Raw genomic sequence first — 21,440 nt, 5'->3', positions numbered from 1 at the left:
ACCAGGAGTACATAAATCACTACGGTGAGTAACTTATAATTACCTCTACGTGTCACCCCCTTTCCTGCATACTTATGGGCGATTACCACTGATTGAAGTCCTTTGTAGGCTTCCTTGATGACCATAACCATCCACCTAACAATTGAGGCTTTCAAGGCCTAACACCCTGGTTTTTTCCCTACGAATGTGATAAACAAGGCATCAGATTTGCAAGTCCTGTACAGGTAGAATCTCAGCACTCTCCTGACGTCGAGACAATGTAACACCTTTTCTGCATCATCTTTTGGGTTTGGAAAGAAAGTTGGAAGGACTTTTTCTCTGTTAAGGTGAAATGACAACACCACCTTTGGGAGGAAAGAGGAATGTGTCCGCAGCACCAACTTGTCCTTATGGAAAGTGGTATATGGCTCTGATGCCACCAGGGCCTGAATTTCACTGATCCTGTGTGCCGAGTGCAGTCTTAATAGTGACTAGTCTAATGTCTACCGATGACATGGCCTCGAATGGTTTATGAACCAGGGTGCCCAGGACCACATTGAGGTCCCAGACCGGGTGTGGACGTCTGACAGGTGGGTACAATCTGGTTAGTCCTGCTAGAGGATTTTTGACCACAGGGTTGGAGATGGAGAAAATGTTACGGCCACAGTTTTTGTATGCACCTATGGCAGCCTGGTAGGTCCGGCATGTGTCCACCTGCACCCCCGAATGTGCCAGATGTGCAGAGAAGGACAGTAAATGATAGCGGGTGCACCAAAGCGGGTCTATGCCCTGTTGCTTGGCCCAGTGGCAGAACCTGGTCCATTTTATTCTATATTGTCTCCTTGTGGAAGTGCCTCTTGCCCCTTGGATGATGTCCAAGTTGTCTTGTGACAAATAGAGGTGTTGCAAGGTTACATGCACAGGAACCAGGCTGCTAGGCCTAACTTCTCTGGGGGTGGGTGCGGGGACTGAGGGGGAAAGAAGGGGGGACGTTGGGGTGAACTACAGCCCCCCCCCCAACCCTCTTGCTGGGTTAATAGCGGATCCGTGTGTTGAACTGGTGGTTGATTCGTCAGTCTCAATAATTCTGAGAACCATGGTCTGGAAGGCCACCATGGCGCTATCAAAATGAGATGTAGTTGCTGCGCTTCCTTGACTTTGCAGATGACCTTGTGAATCAGAGTTGGAGTGAACGCGTATGCCCACATGCCGTCCCACTGAAGCTGCAAGGCATCCCCCCCGTGAACCCCTGCCCTGTCCCACCCAAAAATGTTGACACCCCCTGTTGAGTAAGGTGGCAAATAGGTCTATCTGTGGTGACCCGACCTGTTGAATATCTCCTTTAGGACATTCTCGTTCAACTGCCCCTTGTATTTGTCGTACCCCAGTCTGCTGAGCCTGTCTGCCTCTAAGTTGGACTCCGGCAGGTAGATTGTAGACAGCTAAATGCTGTTCGCTAAGGCCCATTCCGAAACATTTATGGTTATCCAGCACAGAGGGGTTGATCTGGTGCCCACTGTTTGTTGAGGTGGTACATGCAGGTAGAGCTCTCTGTTTGAATGCAGTCTGGGCTGTTGATAATCGGTAGGACAGCTTTCAAGGCTAGCCAGGTGGCCATCATTTCGAGCCAATTGATGTGCTTGTCCTGGTGCTCTCTCGAACATAGGCTGTGCACTCTGTGGTTGCCAAGCGTGGCTTCCCATTCCTTGAGGGAGGAATCCGTTCTCATAGTGAGGTCAGGGCTGCCTGGAGGGTCTGCCCGCCATGAGATTTGTATCCATCCTCCACCACAATAGGTCCTGGGGATTAATGCTGCTTGAGAACCAGCTTCTTGGCTCCAAGAGGCAGACAAATGGAGCTACAGCCTCCTCATTTTGAGTCTGAAATGAGGCACTGCCAAGAGGCAGGCTGCCATAATCCCTAGCAAGTGCTCGTACCACCAAGCCGAGATCCCCTCCCTGCTGAGAAAATTACTCCTTTTGATCGCCACAACCTTGTCCGCGGTTGGAAATCACTGCTCCTCCTTTGTATCCCAGATGAGACCCAGGAAGGTCAAGGACTGTCATGATCACTGCTTCCAAGGAGCCAGGACCAGCCCAACGTCCTTGGAAGCAGGCCCCTAACCCTAATCCTAAGCACCAGCCGGTCCCCACTGGGACCTTTTGGACCTTGTCCTGGCGCCGGTGGCACCAGGCTCATCAAAACCATTGGTCCCGGCACTGGAAGAGCCGGGCTCATAATAGGTGTGAAGATGCTTGGGTGGACTTACCTGCAAGCAGACCATGCTGCTTACTTACCAGCCACTTAGAAGCCATCTGAGAACAGGAACTACTTTCTTACCTGGGTGGGGCAGCTCCAATCCCTGGATACAGCACTGGAACTCTTCTGGAAACTGGAACTCTTTTCTTACCTAGGCGGGGCCGTGGAAGAAGATGCCTCATCACTCCAAGGCTATTTAAACCACACCCGATAGATGAAGCGTGCTTCGCGTTATTCTGCATCTGCAGCAGAACGCTCACAGAGTCTGCTCCGGCCTTTCTTCTTCCGATCCTGGACCTGCAAGAATCCTACTTACCATTTCAGTATCCAGACATCATCAGCACCTGCAAAGAACAGAAACAACAGGTTAGCAACGCGAACTTTACACGCAGTGCTTACTTACCTGATCCATCGGCTGCGGCCGTTTCTTCACGCCGCATCTTCACCTGCAAAAACAAAAGCATTGCCATACTTACCGGCACGCTGTGAATTCCGGATTTCTTCGTTCTGCATCGCCGCCTGTGAAGACAAAGTATCGTTAACAACTTACTGGCATTCCGCGGACTCCGGCCCTGCAACCCAACATCTGAAAGGCAAAAGAAAAGACATTAAGCAGGTATTTACTTACGTCCATCACGCTCGTCGCAATAAAACGCCTGCGAATACTCCGGCGTCTCTTTAACACGAACTAAGCTGCAAGGAAAGAAACAGTTAGAGCGCTTGCCATACTTACGAACTTCCAGGCGCTTCACTTCATCTTTCATCTCAAGAGCCCTGCAATACATAAGGGAAAAGCATTATACAGAGTCTGCATATAAACGTGCCACGCATGTAAAGACTATAAAGACAAAAGGTGTCCAGAAAATCACCGCTCGTGCAGATAACGACGGTAACCATCCTCTGAATTCAAGAGGCCTGTGTTTCACCAGTGAAGGAACTGGCAACGGCACCCTGCACCAGACGCAGATGGAGAGCCCAGCATTCACCTATATAAGGTGAGCACGTTGACCTGGGGGCTCTACGAAAAAGCTGGGAAGAGAGAGAGAGAGAGAGAGGGACATTCAACAACCCAGACCATTAACCCTCATATTCTTTCACCTGCAGAAACCTCACTCTTCGAGTCCGACACACAGTGCGAAGAGGTTCGACCCCAGAAGCCAATCGAGTCCTGCACATCACTTTTCGAGTCACAGACAGCTTCCTGCCAAGACCCGCGCCTCCGTGGGAATCAGGTGAGCGTTACAGGACTGTGTAGGCTGGTGCTGCAATTTCTTGAGGTTGATGGAGAACCCCAGTTCGAAGAGAGTCTGCATTAACCTCGCCGATGTATGCTCGTCTTCCGCTGGCGAACCTGCCTGAATCAACCAGTTATCTAGGTATGGACACATATGGTGGCCCTCTGATCTGGATAGTGCAGCCACCGCCTTCATGAACCTCGTAAACACCCGCAGGACTGAATTGAGGCCAAACAGGAGGACTTCGCTTTGGAAGTGCGAGCCCATGGCCCGAATGGAACGATGGGGCTGCCAAATTGGGACCTGTAGGTATGCATCCTTCAGATCCAGGGAGCACTCCGAGTCTCCCCCACACAGACTCCGCTATCAGTGTTGGTGTTACCATCTTGAACTTTTGAAGGGGTAGATAAAGATTTAAGAAGGACAGATCTAGGACTACTCGCAGGCCTGCCTAGTTGTCCTTCATTATTGTGAAGATACAAGAGTAGAACCCCAAATTTCTCTGAAAGGGGCGGGAGGGGGGGGGGGGACTTCCGCTACTGACTGGCTCTCAACAAGAGAATGGATCTCCGGAAGGAGAGATGGTGTCCCAATCTGAGGGAGGGGAGGGGATAAGGGGAGAACCTGAGGTATAGGAAGGCGGAAGCCGTGAGACACCACAGATAGTATTCAAGGGTACGCAAATCGAGCCCGCCAGGACTGAGCGTGGAGAGCAAGCCTTCCCCCCACTGCAGAACTGTGGATCCTGACATTGCTCGTTTCCCGCAGAGGCTGGTGCCTGGGAGGGGGGACTGGAAGAAGCCGGTTTATGAGGTCTTATGCCGTTTTCGTCAGTGTTGGCTGGGGTCCTGGAAACCCCTGCACCTGCCAAAGGTAGGGCCTCTGTCAGCTTGCGGCTGAACCGGACTAAAGCTCTCTGGGGATGGCTTCGGAAGTATAGCCAGAGCCTTGGCTGTCTGAGAGCTGTTCTTTTTCTTGTCCAACTCTTCATCAGTGGATGAGTGCAACAGGTCTCCTCCCTCCAAATGTAAGGTCGAGGATGTTGTTGTGCACGTCTGGATTGAACGTGGTAGCTTTGAGCCACACCATATGCCTCATGTCAGTAGCCACACAGATGGCCCTACCGGGTGTATGTATATGAGTCAATGAGGACTCCATTAGGTCCTGCGCCACCAATTTAGCCTCTGCTCTTCCTGCCTTGAAACAAGCCTGCCAGTGAGTTGGCAAGTCTGGGAGGAATTCGTCTATCTCCCGCCAGAGCCTCTAATTTGCGGCAACTAACATAGCATCTGCGTTGGCTTGTCGCAAGTGAAGAGTGGCACTGGAGTTTTTCCATATGCCTCTAGTAACTTTTCCTCTTTTCATAGGAGCGCCGAAGGGCTGGTAGAGGAGTGTCAGAGCGCCCTCTGCTATACCAAGTACTGATTAGATCCTGGTACCTTGAACTAGTCGTGTAGAGGAAGAATTCTTCCTAGTAATGTACCACTCTACTGGTTTAATAGCACAGTGGAGCAGTCAATTAATGGAAAGACGTGGAGGGACACAACTGGAACACCGCTGGCTGCAAAAAGGGCCACAGGTTAGTGCATCAGACCATACAGTTGACTGGCTAAATAACAGTCGGGTATTGGGAGGCCATCTGTGGTATCAGGGCTGTACAGCGATGAAGGCCAGCAGTTCCCCCTAAACACAAAACCCTTAGAGTGAGTGATAGTAGGATAACCAAACACTAAACCCAAAAGACAGAAAGAGGGTTACTCACCCGTGTGTTATGGTGCTGGAGTCCAGAGAAGTCCACCAAGTCCAAACAAATCCAAAGGAACCCTATTCCCGGCGGCATGTGTATACCTTCTTCTGTAGGTAGAGTAGAGTCTCTAGTTCATGCAGGCGAGTTGTAGTGCAGAGTTGACGGGACAGTTCCAAGGAAGAAGATGATGAAGAATGGAAGCAAAAAGGTGGGAGTTCGTTAAGTTTCCAGAAGGGCAAAAGGTGATGTGAAAAGCAACAGTCAACAGGAATCTGTGCGGTGTAGCAATGTAGGAACCGTGGGGGAAGCACCGATGACAAGCCGCAGGCAAGAGCAGTCCGTGAAGCGTAGCAGGTGAAGTCAGGATCGGGTAATCAGACCAAATACAGGAGGGCTGGGCGAAGCAAGGTCGAGAGACAAGGCGATTAGTAAAAATTCAAAGAATCAAGCGAAAAGACAAAACGCACCATGCTTTGTGAAAAGTATTCAGAAGCAAGTGCGTTACACCAAGAGCAATATTTAAACTGTCGGTGGTACGCGCCACCTCAACATGTTCTTCCGGGACTGCCTGCTCCGACGAGTTGCGTTCCAGCGTTTCCCCGAGAACCCCCAGCAGGAACGGAACGCAAACTTCCAGGCAAGTGTTCTCGTTGGGAACCAGGAAGCGGACCATAATGGAGGAGGAGCTCTCCCTCTGCCTGGGTGTAAGGGGGATGCAGGAAGAGGTTGTTGGGACATGGTAGTGGAGCGTGCAAGCGAAGGAGCCCTTCAAACAGTTGGTGGCTTAGATGAGAGTGAGAAAGGCTGGCATATCCTGACAATTTCCTCCCCCAAAGAACCCCTCACGCCTCGGGCAGCCAAGAAACGGGACATCAGAACAGGGGCATGTATGTTGCTAGCGGGCTCCCAGGTGCGATCTTCAGACCCATAGCCCTCCCAGTCAATGAGAGACTGTTGTACACCCCTCCTAACCCTTGTGTCAAGAATGGGTCGGACCTCATACTGGTCAGAACCCTGGACAGACAAAGGACATGGACAAGTAGACAGCCTGGTATCAGGGGCACAGGGTTTCACCAAGGAGACATGAAACACAGGATGCATCTTCCAATGGGCCGGAATGTCTAATCAGATTGCAGCAGGACCGTTCAGGTCGAGGATAGCATAAGGACCAACAAACTTTGGTAAGAGGGAATGACGGCCCACTAGACGAAGGTTACGTGAAGACAACCAGACCTTCATCGCCACCTGATATACTGGGACCAGCTGCCTATGCTTGTCAGCAAGCAATTTAGCACGGCCACGTGCCTCCATGAGTCGTCGTTGGACCGACTGATGCACACCAACCAAATCACAAAGACAAGAATGAGCTGTTGGGCTGTCTGTGGAGGAGACTGCTTCCAATGGGAGAGAGCATGGGTGTTGGCCGTATAAAGCAAAGAACGGCATCATAGATGTGGCAGTACGTAGGGAGTTGTTATAGGCGAACTCAGCCAAAGTCAGGACAGAATACCACGTGTTCTGATGTTGCTGGGTCAGACAGCGCAGATATTGCTCCAACGTGGAATTCAGTCTCTCTGTTTGCCCATCTGTTTGTGGGAGGTAGGCGCTAGAGTACCGCTCATTAATGTCCAGAGCTGAAGTAAGCGCTCTTCAAAAACACGAGGTAAATTGCGACCCTCTGTCCATGATGATGTCGTCAGGGAGGCCAAAGATTCGGGACACATGCTGCAAAAACATATCGGGCAATTGTGGAGCAGACGGTAGGCCTTTGCATGGGATGAAGAGAGCCATTCATTTCGAAAAGTAGTTGATTACGACCCATATGGTATCGAAACCGCTAACTGTTGGGAGCTCCACAATAAAATCCATGGAGATCATAACCCATGGGCGTTCCGGGACTGGTAACGGTTGAAGTAGGCTCATTGGCTCAGCCATGGTGGTTTTGCTTAGTGCACAAATGGAACATGAGGTCAAGTATTGTACCACGTCCTTGTACATAGCTGGCAACCAACACCACAGCCTAAGGAGGTCTAGGGTCTTCCTGTGCAGCCACCGTAGAATCGTGGCACCACTGTAGGGTGATCTTCCTGGTATGTGCATTAGGGATGTAAATCTTTCCTTGAACATATGGCAGACCTTGCAACACATCCATGTTGTATTCTGTCAATTCCGGTGGGGTTGAAAGGACCCACTCCTGCACCAAAGTCTTGAGCGAGGGTTGCATTGTGCAGGCGCAAACAACTTGATTTGGCAACTACAAAGAACCGTCTGAAGGACGGGAGTCTGGGGGGCCATGAATATAAGAAAGCGCATCAGGCTTGGAATGTAGATGACCTGCCCGGTAATTAACAGTGAAGTTGAACATGGTAAAGAACTTGTGCCACCTTGCATGACGAGCCGTGGTACACTACACAGATTGTAGGGCCAAAAGGTTCTGGTGGTCCGTGTACACCTGTACTGGGAGTAAAGCCCCTAGTAAATGATGATGATGCCACACTAGAAAGTTATCACGTATTGCGAGGAGTTCACGCTCAGTTATGGTGTAGTTTTTCTCATAATGGGATAACTTACGGGAGTGGTAAGCTATTGGGTGCAGAAACCCTGTATCCTTACACTGCTAAGATAATATGGCCCCCACGGCAGTGTCTAAGCCATCCATCTCAACAAAAGGCAAGGCAGGATCCGGGTGCTGCAAAACCGGCGCTGATGTGAAGGCCTCCTTTAACTTATCAAAGGCCTGTTGCACTACCCGATTCAAGAGGAACTCACGCTTACTACTGGTAAGGGTCGTAAGCGGGGTGACAATAGCAGAAAACAACTGAATTAATCATTGTTAACAATGTGCAAAGCCAAGGAATGACTGAAGGGCGTTGCGGTTGGTAGGAATTGGCCAATCTAGAACTGTTTGGACCTTAGATGGACTCATATGTACACCATGGTCAGTGATTTCTTATCTCAAAAATTCGACCTGTTTGGCGTGAAAGGAGCATTTCTCTACCTTGACATAGAGATGGTTTTCCCTTAAACGTTGTAAAACAGCAGCAAGGTGTTTTACATGGGTCTCATAAAATGGTGAAAAAATCAAGATGTCGTCAAGGTAGACTATGACGAACTGGTCCAACATGTCTCTAAATGTGTCGTTCATGAAACTCTGAAACGTGGCTGGGGCGTTACAGAGTCCGAACGGCATGACTAAATACTCAACCAGCCGGTACTTAGTCTTAAAGGCTGTTTTCCACTCATCCCCTTTGAGTATACGAACAAGGTTGTAGGCCCCTCGCAGGTCCAATTTGGTGAATATGACTGAAGAATCTAATTGATGCAGGAGAACGGAGATGAGTGGAATAGGATATTGGTTAGGGGCTGTAATGGCGTTAAGTTCCCTGTAGTCAATGCATGGCCTTAGATCCCCAACCTCCTTCAGGACAAAAAATAGGGGAGATGCCGCTGGAGAACTTGATGGATGGATAAAACCAGCTTGAAGTGACTTGTCAATATATTCCTTCAATATAACATCCTCCTATGTGAGGGAGTAAATCCGACCAGAGGGAGTCTTGGCTCCCGGTACCAATTCAATGGGGTGTCGTAGGGACGATGGGAAGGAAGAATATCTGCGCCTCCCTTATCAAAAACGTCCTGGAATTCAGAATATTCGTTAGGTAACGTAACAGGCGCAAGAGCACCAATGGTGCTAGCCGTATCCAAAATTGACTTTCACAGACTTTGTACTTGATATGGCCGTGTCAAACAATGCCTACTGCACTGGGAGGAGTGAAACTCCAATGCCCCGTCCTCCAATCAACCAGGGGATTGTGTAGGCGAAGCCAAGAGAGAACCAAAATATGGCGATATTGTGGCACCGTGATCACATTAAACGTGATGGACTCGCAATGATGCCGGTGAGTAGTCATATACAGGTCGATGGTCTGTTCTGTGACCAGTCCCGAAAGCAGGGTTTTGCCATCGACTGCATTGACTAATTCCGGGCAAGGCTTAGGGATCAATGGGATTCCTTTTCATTAGCAAACGTGGAATCAACGTAATTGCCTGTGTCACCAGAATCCAGTACATCTTCAGCAAACCATTCACTACCCGTAGGGGTAGTAAAAACAACAGAAATAGCAAAGGGACTTGGGAGACAGGAGTCAAGAGGTGTAATGCCCGGCAACTGGACTCCACTTATTGCCGGGCTTTGGCATTTCCCTGCTACTTTCCAGGTTTCTTTGGGCATAAACACAAGAAATGCTCGGCCGAGCTGCAATAGAAACATAGGTTATTCTTTCTTCTATGTTCCCTTTCATCAGCCGAAAAGGGACCGTGCAAAGCTCCCATCTGCATGTGTTCCCCGTTTCCTGTAGGTGAAATCGACATGGCCGGGGAAGGTGGTGGCGTTCCCTTGTGTTCCCCTTTTCTTTTTGTCTTACGGGCATCAATCTGTAAAACAAGGTCAAGTAGTTCCAGAAATGTGGTGGGGACCACAGGCACCGTGGACAAAATATCTTTCAGTTCATCAGAGAGCCCTTTATAAAACAGGGTGGCTCTCTTCTCCTTCGGCCAGCCTGTCTCAGATACCAGCTGGTGGAACTTTGCTACATAGGCCAGTGAAGAGGCCTTCTCCTGCTGGAGGTTCAATAGTTTAAGATCTGTGGTCTGCGTTCTGTAACGAGTATTAAACATGCGTCCCAGCGCGGTAATGAGAGCATCGCAATCGTACAATAAGTGACTGCTTTGCTCTAACAAGGGGTTGGCCCATATAGCCGTTGTACCATCCAAATATGACAATACAAACGCAGCCTTAGTCGTGGAATCCGGGAAAGAGGCAGGCCGACACAAAAAGTGCAAGCAACAATGATTGATAAAGGTCCGGAAGGTCTTTGGATCCCCAGTAAAGCGCTCCAGCAGTGCTAATGAAAATTGGGCCGCCATACACGGGTCCTGTGTCCTGTTGGGGTGTCGCTGAACTGGGACCCGCAACAGAAGCTGTGGCAGTGGGTTGTGAAATCGTGGGCTGCATACCGGACTGTAATTCAGTGATCTGACACTGTGTGGCCGCATGAGCGGCTACCATGTCGGTTCCGAGGTCTGCTACTAACTGAGCCAGAGGCGCCAGAGGGTCAGTTGTGTCCATATTGAGGCTTCAGTTTTTGTAAGAGCGCCCTCTGCTATAACAAGTACTGATTAGATCCTGTTACCTTGAACTAGTCGTGTGGAGGAAGAATTCTTGCTAGTAATGTACCACTCTACTGGTTTAATAGCACAGTAGAGCAGTCAATTAATGGAAAGATGTTGAGGGACACAACTGGAACACCGCTGGCTACAAATAAGGCCACAGGTTAGTGCATCAGACCATACAGTTGACTGGCTAAATAACTAGTCGGGTATTGGGAGCTCACCTCTGGTATCAGGGATGTACTGTATCAAATAGGATGGGAGTGATGAAGGCCAGCAGTTCCCCCTAAGCACAAAACCCTTAGAGTGAGTGATAGTAGGATAACCAAACACTAAACGCAAAAGACAGAAGGAGAGTTCCTTACCCGTGTGTTATGGTGCTGGAGTCCAGAGAAGTCCACTAAATCCAAACAAATTCAAAGGAACCCTATTCCCGACGGCACACGTATACCTTGTTCTGTAGGTAGAGCGGAGTATCTAGTTCATGCAGGCGAGACGTAGTGCAGTGTTGACGGGACAGTTCCAAGGAAGTAGATGAAGAATGGAAGCAAAAGGTGGGAGGTTAAGTTTCCAGAAGGGCAAAAGGTGATGGAAAAAGCAACAGTCAACGGGAATCCGTGCAGTGTAGCAATGTAGGAACCGTGGGGGAAGTGCCGATGACAAGCCGCAGGCAAGAGCAGTCCGTGAAGCGTAGCAGGTGAAGTCAGGATCGGGTAATCAGAACAAATACAGGAGGGCTGGACAAAGCAAGGTCGAGAGACAAGACGAGTGGTCAAAATTCAAAGAATCAAGCGAAAAGACATGCTTCGTGAAAAGTATTCAGAAGCAAGTGCGTTACACCAAGAGCAGTATTTAAACCCTCAGTGGTACGCGCCGCCGCAACATGTTTTTCCGGGACTGCCTGCTCTGACGAGTTGCGTTTCAGAGTTTCCCTGACAACCCCCAGCTGGAACGAAATGCAAACTTCCGGGCAAGTGTTCTCGTTGGGAACCAGGAAGTGGAGCATCACGGAGGAGGAGCTCTCCCTCTGCATGGGTGTATGTAGGAACAGGTTGTTGGGACATGGTAGTGGAGCGTGCAAGTCTCTGCAGCTTTGCGTGCAAACGAAGGAGGCCTTCAAACAGTTGGTGGCTTGTATGAGAGTGAGGAAGGCTGGCGTATCCTGACAATGAGGTTGATTCCGGAGGCTTCGCGTACATGGACGCCCCGCGATCACAGGCGAATGCGGCTGCACCATCAGGATTAGAGAATCGCTTTCTGCTTGTCCAGCCGCTTGTTGGTGGGTTGTGTGGAGTGCTGTCTGGACCAACTCTTTTTTGGCAAGGCATCAACATTCGTTTGAAGCGGAATGTTCGATCTGGTGGATGTGTGGATGGTCAAGACTTCTGCCAGGTGCCCCGCTTCTGGTTGCTCCTTCTGTGGCCGAGGAATGCACAGGCATTCTGCCAGGTCCGCAAGTCTCTCATGAAAGGCCTTTGCCGAGGACGGGGTGTCTTGCTCCCCGTCGTTCTCTTTGTCGGCCTGGTCAGCTTTGTCCTGTGGGTTCGAGTTGTCTGCGGGCGGCACTCCTAGAGGGGCTGCTGGTTGCGGGACCAGCAGAGGCAGTGGGCCGTAATGCTATACTGCTTCGGGGCTATGGCCTCTGTGGACTGAGACAGTGTGGCAACAGTGCTTGGAGCTGGCACAGTTACTTGAGGCTGAGCTGGAGTTGGTGGAAGCATCCGCGGGATCATGGGCTGAATGATCCCCTTGAGGAGATTTCCCATTTGGGGAGACCTCATGAGTGTGAGGAATTTTTCAAAGAAACGTTCCTCGCAAGCTGGAGAGGCCAGTTCTTGCATCGGTACTGTCGGTGTGGATGACGCTCTCCCTGCGACAAAGCCTAGGGCGTATCTCGCTTCTGTGCATCTCATCTGTGATGTTGTTGGGTAGGAGGTGCACCATGTGACCTGCTGCGTGTTCATGGGGGACCATTCCACCCTTGGATTATCATTGGGATGGTGCGTTTCTGCCCGCACCGCCATCATCTTTGGCTGTGTCCCCATTTTGTCAGGTACCACCCCTTATGCTAGCTGCGGATCTGTGGAGACACTGGCTCTGGACTCTGCTTGTTTACATAATCGCATAGGCGTGGACCTGGTGTGCACCTCAGGTGTCAATCTGGTAGGCTGTTCGCCCTCGGACATGCCAGGAGTGCTTTTGTCACTGTGTATAGGCACCCCCTCAGGAATGGGCCTGGTAACAGAGCAAAGCCCCACTGGTCCTGGTCCGATGTTAAGAGTCGTTCGACACCCCCGGCTGCAAGGCTGGTAGCTACTTGAGCCTCGGAAGCCTTGCTGGTAGGAGGGCCTAATAGACCCCTCACGCTAGAGTGCTTCCCAGCAAAGGAGTCGCCTTTGCGGGGTGCTCTTGAGAACAAAGTACCTTTTATGTCCTTCTCCTTACGTATGCCTTTATTTGGTCCGGTGCAGATCTGTTGAATAACTCTCACCACCACGCCAGTCGGTTCTTCAGGGACCGGGGTGAAAGGGGTGTTGGACGCCAAACAACCATCCGAGCCATGGTCGTTGCATAGGCAGCGAAGGCAGAGCGCATGTGGGTCGGACGTAGGGAAAGAATCTTCTAAAACCTGTTGTGGCCAATATGCGCCGAGGAAGGGCAGGAAGGTATGGTGGAAGCTACAGTCCTAAATAAGATTAAACAAAAAATTTAGAAAAACATATCTATAGGGACCACGGTCCCTGGGGAAGACTTCGTACACGTGGAATTACTGGAACCAAAGAGGTCCAACCACAGCTTTGCTGAAGCAGGTCTGCTCCCCGTTAGGGAGAATTCTCAAAAATGTGCTAATTCCTCTCTACCATAGAGACCCCCAGCTCTTTTGCTGAACTTTGGGACTTTGTACTTTTAATTCTATTTGTTTTCTGCGTTTGTTTCTTTTGATTATGGAGTCTAACCCACTCCATGGGCATCATCTTTTACAATTGCGTCACAAAGCACCTTCAGTGCAGTGACACATGGAAACCTTTTAGATTTCCCAAGGTTTAAATACCTTCTCTGGGATAAACCACTCTTTCCCACAGCAGTAAAGTGAAATTGACTTTACTTAGCATTGCACTTGCTAGACCGAGCACACCCTATCTTACAATAGAGTGCTGGAGGGGTTACTTAGTATCCCCTGTGTCTAAATGCTCAAGTAACATTTTTAGCGTTACCCCTTCCTCATTCAAATGGCTGGTGGTAGTGGTTTCGTTTTGAACTACCAAGGTTTGCATTTACCATGACCGCTCGCGGACCCGGTAACGTTAACCGCAGGAGCCATCTTGTTCAAAATGGCGTGCACCCATCTTTGTTAAAATGGTGCCTGGTCCTTTTTTTGCCATGTCTTTGTGGAAAGGTCCTTCTAGAGTTTTTCTCTGCGTGCCAAACCAGGTTTGGTCTCTTTATTCATTCGCCTTTGGCGGGCTTCAGGAGCAAAACCCACCTCTGGCTCCAGAGTGTCTGAGGTAGGCAGGAAGTGAGGGAGGCGCCCAAAACTCCCTGTGCTTAGTCTGCTAGGAGACCCAAATGCACTCGGTGGTGATTGGCTGGCTGACTGTCCGGCAAGGACAGCCACCCTGCTGGGTGAGTGACAGATAGGCTGGAATGAATGGGAGAGAACTGAATAAAAGGCAAGTCTTTTGGCTTGGAAGGCAGAGTTGATCACTGGACGAAGGAATCGAAGAAGAGCTTGAAGAGGACGCCTGCTGCAACTCCTGGACCGTTGGTATGCCCGGTGAAGCCCTGCTGCAGTGACTACTTTCCAAGTTCGCATCGACAGAGAATCCCCTGCAAGGATGACTTCTCCCTTTGAGTTGGTGGGACCAATTAACTCCAAAGTAAGCCATCTGGACACCCATCTCCGAGCTGGTTGAATTTCCTCAGAGTTGTCCCCATGACTGAGGCCCAGGAACAGTGAGATCTGCAGAGCTGCAGAGGACCAGAAGTCATCAGCTGCATATTTTCTTTTTTTCTAAGGTACTGTAAAACAAGTCTAAGAGAACTTACCTCTTACTGCAGAAGTACTTGTAACTTCCACAACTCACAAGTCTAATCAGCTTGTGGCCCTACATTTGATTCTTCTTTTCCATTACTTACCAGAAGCGCTTTATCCCATCCAAGACTTTTGCCCATTGACTTTGGCTTAGCCTATTGAATTGAATGACTCTTCTAGTGAACTCTAAAAGTATCTGCACTGCTTAAGAATATTTGTGGTCTCTTGTGTTCTAATAACCTTTGCCTTATACCAACTTTTAAAGAGTATTCTGAATACCAACAGTAAGGTACTAATGTCCCCAGCACCCTCTTTACTGAAGTCACTTGTGGATGTAGGTTGCATCTGTGGGCCATCCCAAAAGGGCCTTGTCTGATTCAGAAACTCATAGTGTACCTTATTGAAGTATATGTGTGTGTTGCTAATGAAGGCTTTATAACTGGCTGATAAATTATTAATTGTTTATGCAAGAAACCTTGAGTGTAAGAGTTTATTTGAATATCTGTAACTGTGAATCTTTGTGTAACTCCACTACAGCTCACATTTCCCCTCTTGAGATAAGTCTGGCTGCTCAACACGCTACCAAAACTGTGTAGTACAAGCTTATACCAAAGGTTGGTTGCCTATACCTGTAGTCATAGTTGTTTGTAGTGTTCCCAGAGGGTACTGCATTCAAACTTGCCTAACATTCCCATCAACATGGAAAAGAGGACGGAGGTGTGGCGCCGGGGGGCGGAGTCAAGGGAGCACATGCTGCCGGGACCACGCCCTGCGCGCAACATTTAAATGGGAAAGACAGTAAGGTCCCGTTGCCGTCCCTAGCGAGGGACTCCCATATAGTATGGAGGAAAGGGGATGGGACGTGGGAGTAATGAGGTTATGCTTAGTACCACAGGGATATGCTCTCCAAGTGATTCTATACTTAACAGTTTTGCGTGATATTGCAAGTTCTTTATATGTTTATGCACTTTTGGTAATATGTATAATATTAGAATTACGGGAAATTGAATGCTCATAAAGCAATCATACACAGGTATGTGAACCTCAAACCAATTTTTCAATGTTCTCATTACATTCTTTAGCGGTATAATGCTCAGCATTACAGTACCCAGGTACAGGAGCAATCTAGCATTCGTGAGTGTCCAAGTCATGGTCATTATGGTCTCCCTGTCTTTGCTGTTGACTCACATACAGTTGTAGTATGGTGGGCAACCATAACAACCCCCAGAAAAATGGCAGCTGTTTTCATTCTCTTATATGTTGCTCTGATAGTCCTCCAACCTTTTATGGCTGTGCCTTCTTGCTTGCAAGTGGTTGTGTGGATGTATAAAAAGGTTGACAGTGACAGGGTGAAGATGTGTTGCCCCTCTCCGCATTTCCACACCTACCTAGCAGATAGCTCATTGCTTGGTCCCCCACTTGTTGATCTCAGAGGTCTGGTCAAGTTCCTTACGTAGTCCAGGGGAGATTTTGTGCCAGTTCTTCCTTAGAAAGAGGACGTGTCTCTGCAGCTTTGCATATATCTCTAGTCTAAGTACAAACGAGGCGAGGAAAGGTTTCATCCATATCACTACATGAAAGATTGTGGCTTTGTGTCACCCTAAATATTAAAGCTTTTGGAAACATGTTCTAGCAAAAAGCAATATTTGTATTTGTCTATGATAATCGCCTTTATTTTGCACAACCATATTTTCTCCTTTATCTGATTATATAATTCCAGCATTCTTATCACAGTTCACATTGTGTGATGCTTTATTTTGGTTGTAATTGAAGTAGGTTTCTTTTGTCAATATATTTCAATTTTTGTTAAATCACAGAAGACTACATTACAACAAAAAAAAACAAGGGATGTGTATCCTTTCTTGAATTACTTTTGCAGGTGGCAAGTACCTTGATTATCCAAAATGGACCCTGTTTCCAAGCCAAACCCCATAACACTGTCATCACTTTAAAAACAGCAACAGTCCAATCTTGAGGATGAATATATTTTCTTATCATTTTAAAAAAGTATACAACTTGTTTAAGTGATGACAGCCTATCAAAGGAGAGCGAGAACAGAGCACAGCAAAAAGTCAAACGTATGAAGGCAGAGCAAGAGGAGATTATTTGTGCACAGAAATCAGAGCGTATCAAATCAGAGTATGAGGACGAGATTATCAAGAAAAAGGAACGCAACGCAAGATTGTTTTGGGCATATCAAGGCAACATTATGATAGCAGATTAGTAAGGGATTATCAGAGCAATAATTTGAAAAGTGAAATTCACAGCAAAGAGGTGAACATTACAAAGGTTATGTTGATGACAGAGAAAATCAAGAAGGAAGTTATTTGGTAAGAATGACCAGAAAGAATGCAGAGGGAAAACGTGAAATTGTCAGCAAAAAGATGGAGAGACGAAATGACCAAGCCAGAGAAGGTGGAGAGACAAAATGATCAAGTCAGAGGGCCCTACAATTACACAATGCTCACGTACTTCTTTTAATGAAAACAGGACCATTTGCATGTTGGCAAAACCCAACTAGCATTTTCCTTTGTGATTTACTGTGTCCGCTAAAGTAGAGACTACTGCCTATTCTTGTTTGCAATAGACACCTAAGCAGTGCTAACAACTTCACCCACTAGTAAATAGGATGATTGAAAAAGAAAGAAGTAATCCCAAAATGTCATAAACGCCATGACTTTGTGTCTCCTACCCCTCGGTTATGTGTCCCAAAAGGAGTGGGATAAGCAGACAGCCACTATGGGCATAGGTTGAGGTGAATACCTTTTCTGTGAGCTGTTCCTGTAATGCCTGTAGAGATGTGTCACAGGCTTCCTTCTCACTGGCTAGCCGGTCACTAAGCAGCTGGAGCTCCGTTCGTAGGGACACCGCCTGCTGTTCATGTTGGGTCGCTGCTGCTTCTAGGCCACTTCGTTCCTGCTCCAAACATGTAATCCTGGAGCTTAGATCTGTACCAGACTGTGGTGAGATATAATGAGCAAGTACTAACCCACACATGGGAAATGTAAAGAAGCAGCACAGCTCACGGATCACTTAATGGATCACAATGTAAAAAAGACAGACATCTGCCAGACAGAGAAGACAAAGCCGAGACACATTGCTTCGGAGACAAGACCTGACACACAATCTAAGAAAGAAGATCAGGATCAGGCAAAGAGTCACCCAAATAAGTAGTAGAAGGCAAAGGAATATACAATCTGATAGAAGAAGCCAAAGAACAAACAAGGCAAGACTTTCACCAAGACAAGACAAAGCCATACATTCCACTTCAGAGCTTTAAGTTCTTCCAAACAATTTGCCAGTAAGTACCAGCCTTTGCAATGCAATCCATCAACAAACACAACATCTGGACCATAACATTTACGAAATGCACACCTCTATTCCACAATTCATCAAAGACAAGGTGCTTCAATGCAACCCACTGGCCTTGCCAATTGGCTGTTTTCAAGCTGAATCTGTCAGTTTTCCAATACAAAAATACCCATCACAGACCACACAACTTCTATTGTTTAAGGTATTGAAAAGAATCCATCAGAGGGCATACTACACAGATGTATGATCTGCCATGCAATCTTCTGGTGTAGAGAAATATCTTCTGTACATTCACTGCTTAAGACAAGTCCCATCATGATGGAATTTATGTCTGTGGTGGAGGCTGGACCTTGTCCTATTGAGCTCAGTGTGTAGGGTCAATTAAAAAAGTGTGACCCTCCTGCATCTATGGCCTACAATGAGACATGGACTTTGAGTATATTAGGCATGTCTCAAAGATAATTGACAACAAACCTGATGGAGAGAGTAGATCTGTCAAGCAATTTGTAGAAGGAAAAAAGGTTCTATACAATAGTACATATTTTGATGGGGTTAGTTTAACATCCAACTAGCACAGAGAAATGACTTCCTTCTATTATGCGTAGCATTCCTTGTTTTAAAAACATATGGTGGTCCTTGTGTCTATGGCAGATCTACAACATCTGGTGTCTATAGCGGACAGTGGACCCTAAGGCTGTAACAGATGCTTCTACCCATCATAAAAAGGACAGTGGAACTTGTGGCAACAGCAAATTGTAGAAGTTGCATTGATTATGCAGTGTTAGAAAATATTTTTTTGCAGCATTCCCCCCCTCTTTCAATGGAATCCCTACTATATGGGTTGATTGTGCGACCCTGACCTCTTAAATGAGTGGGGTCTCTCTAGCCTCCCTCACTAATTCAACAATTCCATTTTGGGGACGGTGGTTCATAACCAAGACTACCAGCGCAGAGGGATCCTGTCCACCTCTATGTGTTATCTCTCCCTCTCTCCACTTCTTCACCTCCAGCCTTCTTATGTTGAAGGTTGCTTCCAAAGGTATCACCAGGTGATTCCTAGTGTGGCTCACCTTTCGTATGAAGGCTGTTCCACCAGGTGATGTTCTGTGTGGCTTCTCTTGGGAAGCTATGGCTTAGGTAGCATCACTCAAGTGTTGGAGGCAATCATGTTTAATTTATATGCCCTTTTGCAACAAGCTCCACAGTGTCTATGAGAGATGAAATAGGCCAGTTAGGTCTCTGGTTGCCTGATCAGGGTTTAGCTCCCCTCATAACCGAGTCCTGGATCTACATCCACCCAAGTCCAATTTCCCTCCTCACTCTTGACTATGGCCTGTTGCTAGATCTCCCCTCTAGCCCTCAAACTGGCAGTCAACCCCCTTGACATTCCAACACATGCTTTTTCCTACTCCCTCTTCACCCCAACAACAAAAAGGCTTGTGTTGTCATTCTCTTGAGCTGTCACTGTCCCTGCACACCCAAGGGACTTCCCATTGCTGTCGGCTCTTGATTCCTGCTTACTTTCTTCTCCCTTCCAGGTTCTCAGTCTTACTTTCTCCACATGGTTTACCTCCTCCATCTCCATTTATATACCTCCTCCAACTTCTCTAACTCTCTCCCCTCCTCCTTGACGTAAACCTCCTCCAACCTCTTTTGGGCTCTACTTTCCTTCATGATTTTCAACTTTGCCACACACCCACATACCTACTGTTTCTCTCGTCTTTTATGTTTTTCTTTCACTGCACCCTCAGCTATAGTGATTAGCTGGTGGGCACGCATTTCATTATTTCAAATGTGCTAGATTGGGTGCTCTGGCAACAAAACCCACAACACAAACCAAGCCCCAAGAAGGCCGGCTGCGTCTTGTTTTCCACAGACTCTCGCATATATGTTGCTGCGCAAGACTTGGCGAGGAGAACCAGTGGAGCTCTGCTGGTCTCTGTGTACACTCATCCGCTTAAGACACAGAAGGAAAGCACATTTCAGAGCTGCAACCAATTACTGGTGTTTGTATTCTTGGAGTGATTACAGGTATGTTTGGGTCTAGCGGAAACTGTCCCACAGGAATTATAATAACAATATACCAGACCAGTAAAGGGCTTTCACGCTCAATGAGACTATCCCATGCCCCCTCCAGCCCCCATACCTACTGTGGCGGCAACCAGGGAACCCGCCCCATAATGAACTTAGCTTTACCATCATCATGCAGGATGTGGTGAGGCCCAGCCGCTTGAGTGCCCTCATCATCCCAACCCCAACCCCACTGCTAAGTGCCAGGTAGATGACCCATCACACCCCAATACACATCCAAAGCAGAGTGATGTCACAAGTGCATCTGATGTGGCTAACCAGGACTGGGTTTCCACTCATTGTGAATAGTGCAGGTCCTCACGATAAGTGTGCTGTGGTCAACCCTAGCTCAGGATTTTGTACATCAGTAATTAACACTAATTAGTTTGAGTCTAGCATCCACCCTCTGAGGAGTTGTCATCCTGCATCTGGAGCACAGCATTCAAAGTGGGGTCTTCCCTTGCTGATGTGAGTTTGTGCAGCCTGGTGCTGTAAATCAGGCAGTGTATCCCCATCTGAAGCCTGAGAACGTGCTGCCCTGCTGAAGCTGCCTCTACCGAGTCGTGGAGCCTACATCCTATGGACTTTGTCTTTTTGTTTGCAGGCTCTGTGCAGGTTCACAAACTGCTGGGTGTGCCTGAGGAGTCCTGGGGATCATCAAAAGTTGTAGGAGTCATCGCTCAGACTAACATCAATTACAGCCATGTCCAGCCTGGTGGTGATCCATTTCAGAAAGGTCATTGACGGAGACTGTGAAGGCTTCATGAAGTACGACACAGACAACAGACTTCAAGAGTAAACAAAAGATGGTTATTTAACTGAAATGTCAGAATAGTTGAAGGCCTAACTTGCCCTATGCTAATGTGGGTTTTGCCTATCGGAATGAAACTAAAGAAGTCTGTGTCAAAGAGTTCAACTTAACAGTCTATCCATGTCCAAAACCTTTCCTTGCCCTCACAACTATAGTAAACAAATGTGCAGGGATGTCAAACTCAAAAGAAAGTGTTTAACTTAAAGTTCTGAGCTTCTTCCAGTTCACAGCTTTCCCTCAGCTCCCCTTCACCAAGCATAAAAGTTCCATGAAAGACAAGCGTGAGACAGGCAACATGAGAGAAACACAGACACAATGATTTAAGTTTATGAAACCCTTTATTTGGGTGGTTAAAGGGGGTTGGAGACTGCCTAACGTGCCCTACGTCTATAATGGGAGTAGTCTCGACCATCAAACAAAAGTATAAGTCCAACATCAGTCGTTAGTCAAAACAAAAGTCTCTTTGTTATACCTATCCTTGCCCTCACACTATCCGATACAATAATGTGCATGGGATTGGACTAAATAAAAAGGATGCTTCAAAGTAAAGGGCAGGATAGTATTGGAGCTGGTCCGCAGTCTTGAGCCACTTGGAATTCAGCATGCGTTCCTCGGCTTTCAAAGGCACTGCATAAAGTTATTTTTAGAAAGTTCAAACAGTTCTGGTTGAACAAGTTCAAAGTTCGTGTGTCATCTTTTCTCTGGAATTCTGCTACTTATCATTAGTTTACAAGACTTTCACAGTTTACAACAGGTTGATGTATTGGGTGTACTAGAGCCTTTCAACAACGTCCAGTATTCCTCAGCCCCAGGAGCGACCCCGCT

The 21,440-nt window shown here is 47.8% G+C and overlaps 1 protein-coding gene across 3 annotated transcripts in view; it reads right to left on the bottom strand.

The window, feature by feature from the left end:
* HIP1 (huntingtin interacting protein 1) overlaps positions 1-21,440 on the bottom strand; it is a 1,552,273-nt gene that overhangs the window by 667,612 nt on the left and 863,221 nt on the right. For 2 of the 3 annotated variants that reach the window (XM_069614772.1, XM_069614773.1), the window contains exon 18: positions 17,186-17,380. The exons of the other annotated variant lie outside the window; for it this stretch is intronic. In XM_069614772.1, coding sequence (XP_069470873.1) covers positions 17,186-17,380 — 195 coding nt within the window. The remainder of the gene's footprint in view (positions 1-17,185; positions 17,381-21,440) is intronic. 3 annotated transcript variants of the gene reach the window in all.

The sequence above is a fragment of the Ambystoma mexicanum genome, chromosome 9, assembly GCF_040938575.1.
Source record: "Ambystoma mexicanum isolate Mex_15411 chromosome 9, UKY_AmexF1_1, whole genome shotgun sequence".
NCBI lineage: Eukaryota > Metazoa > Chordata > Amphibia > Caudata > Ambystomatidae > Ambystoma > Ambystoma mexicanum.
This window is presented reverse-complemented; position numbering and strand designations above follow the sequence as displayed.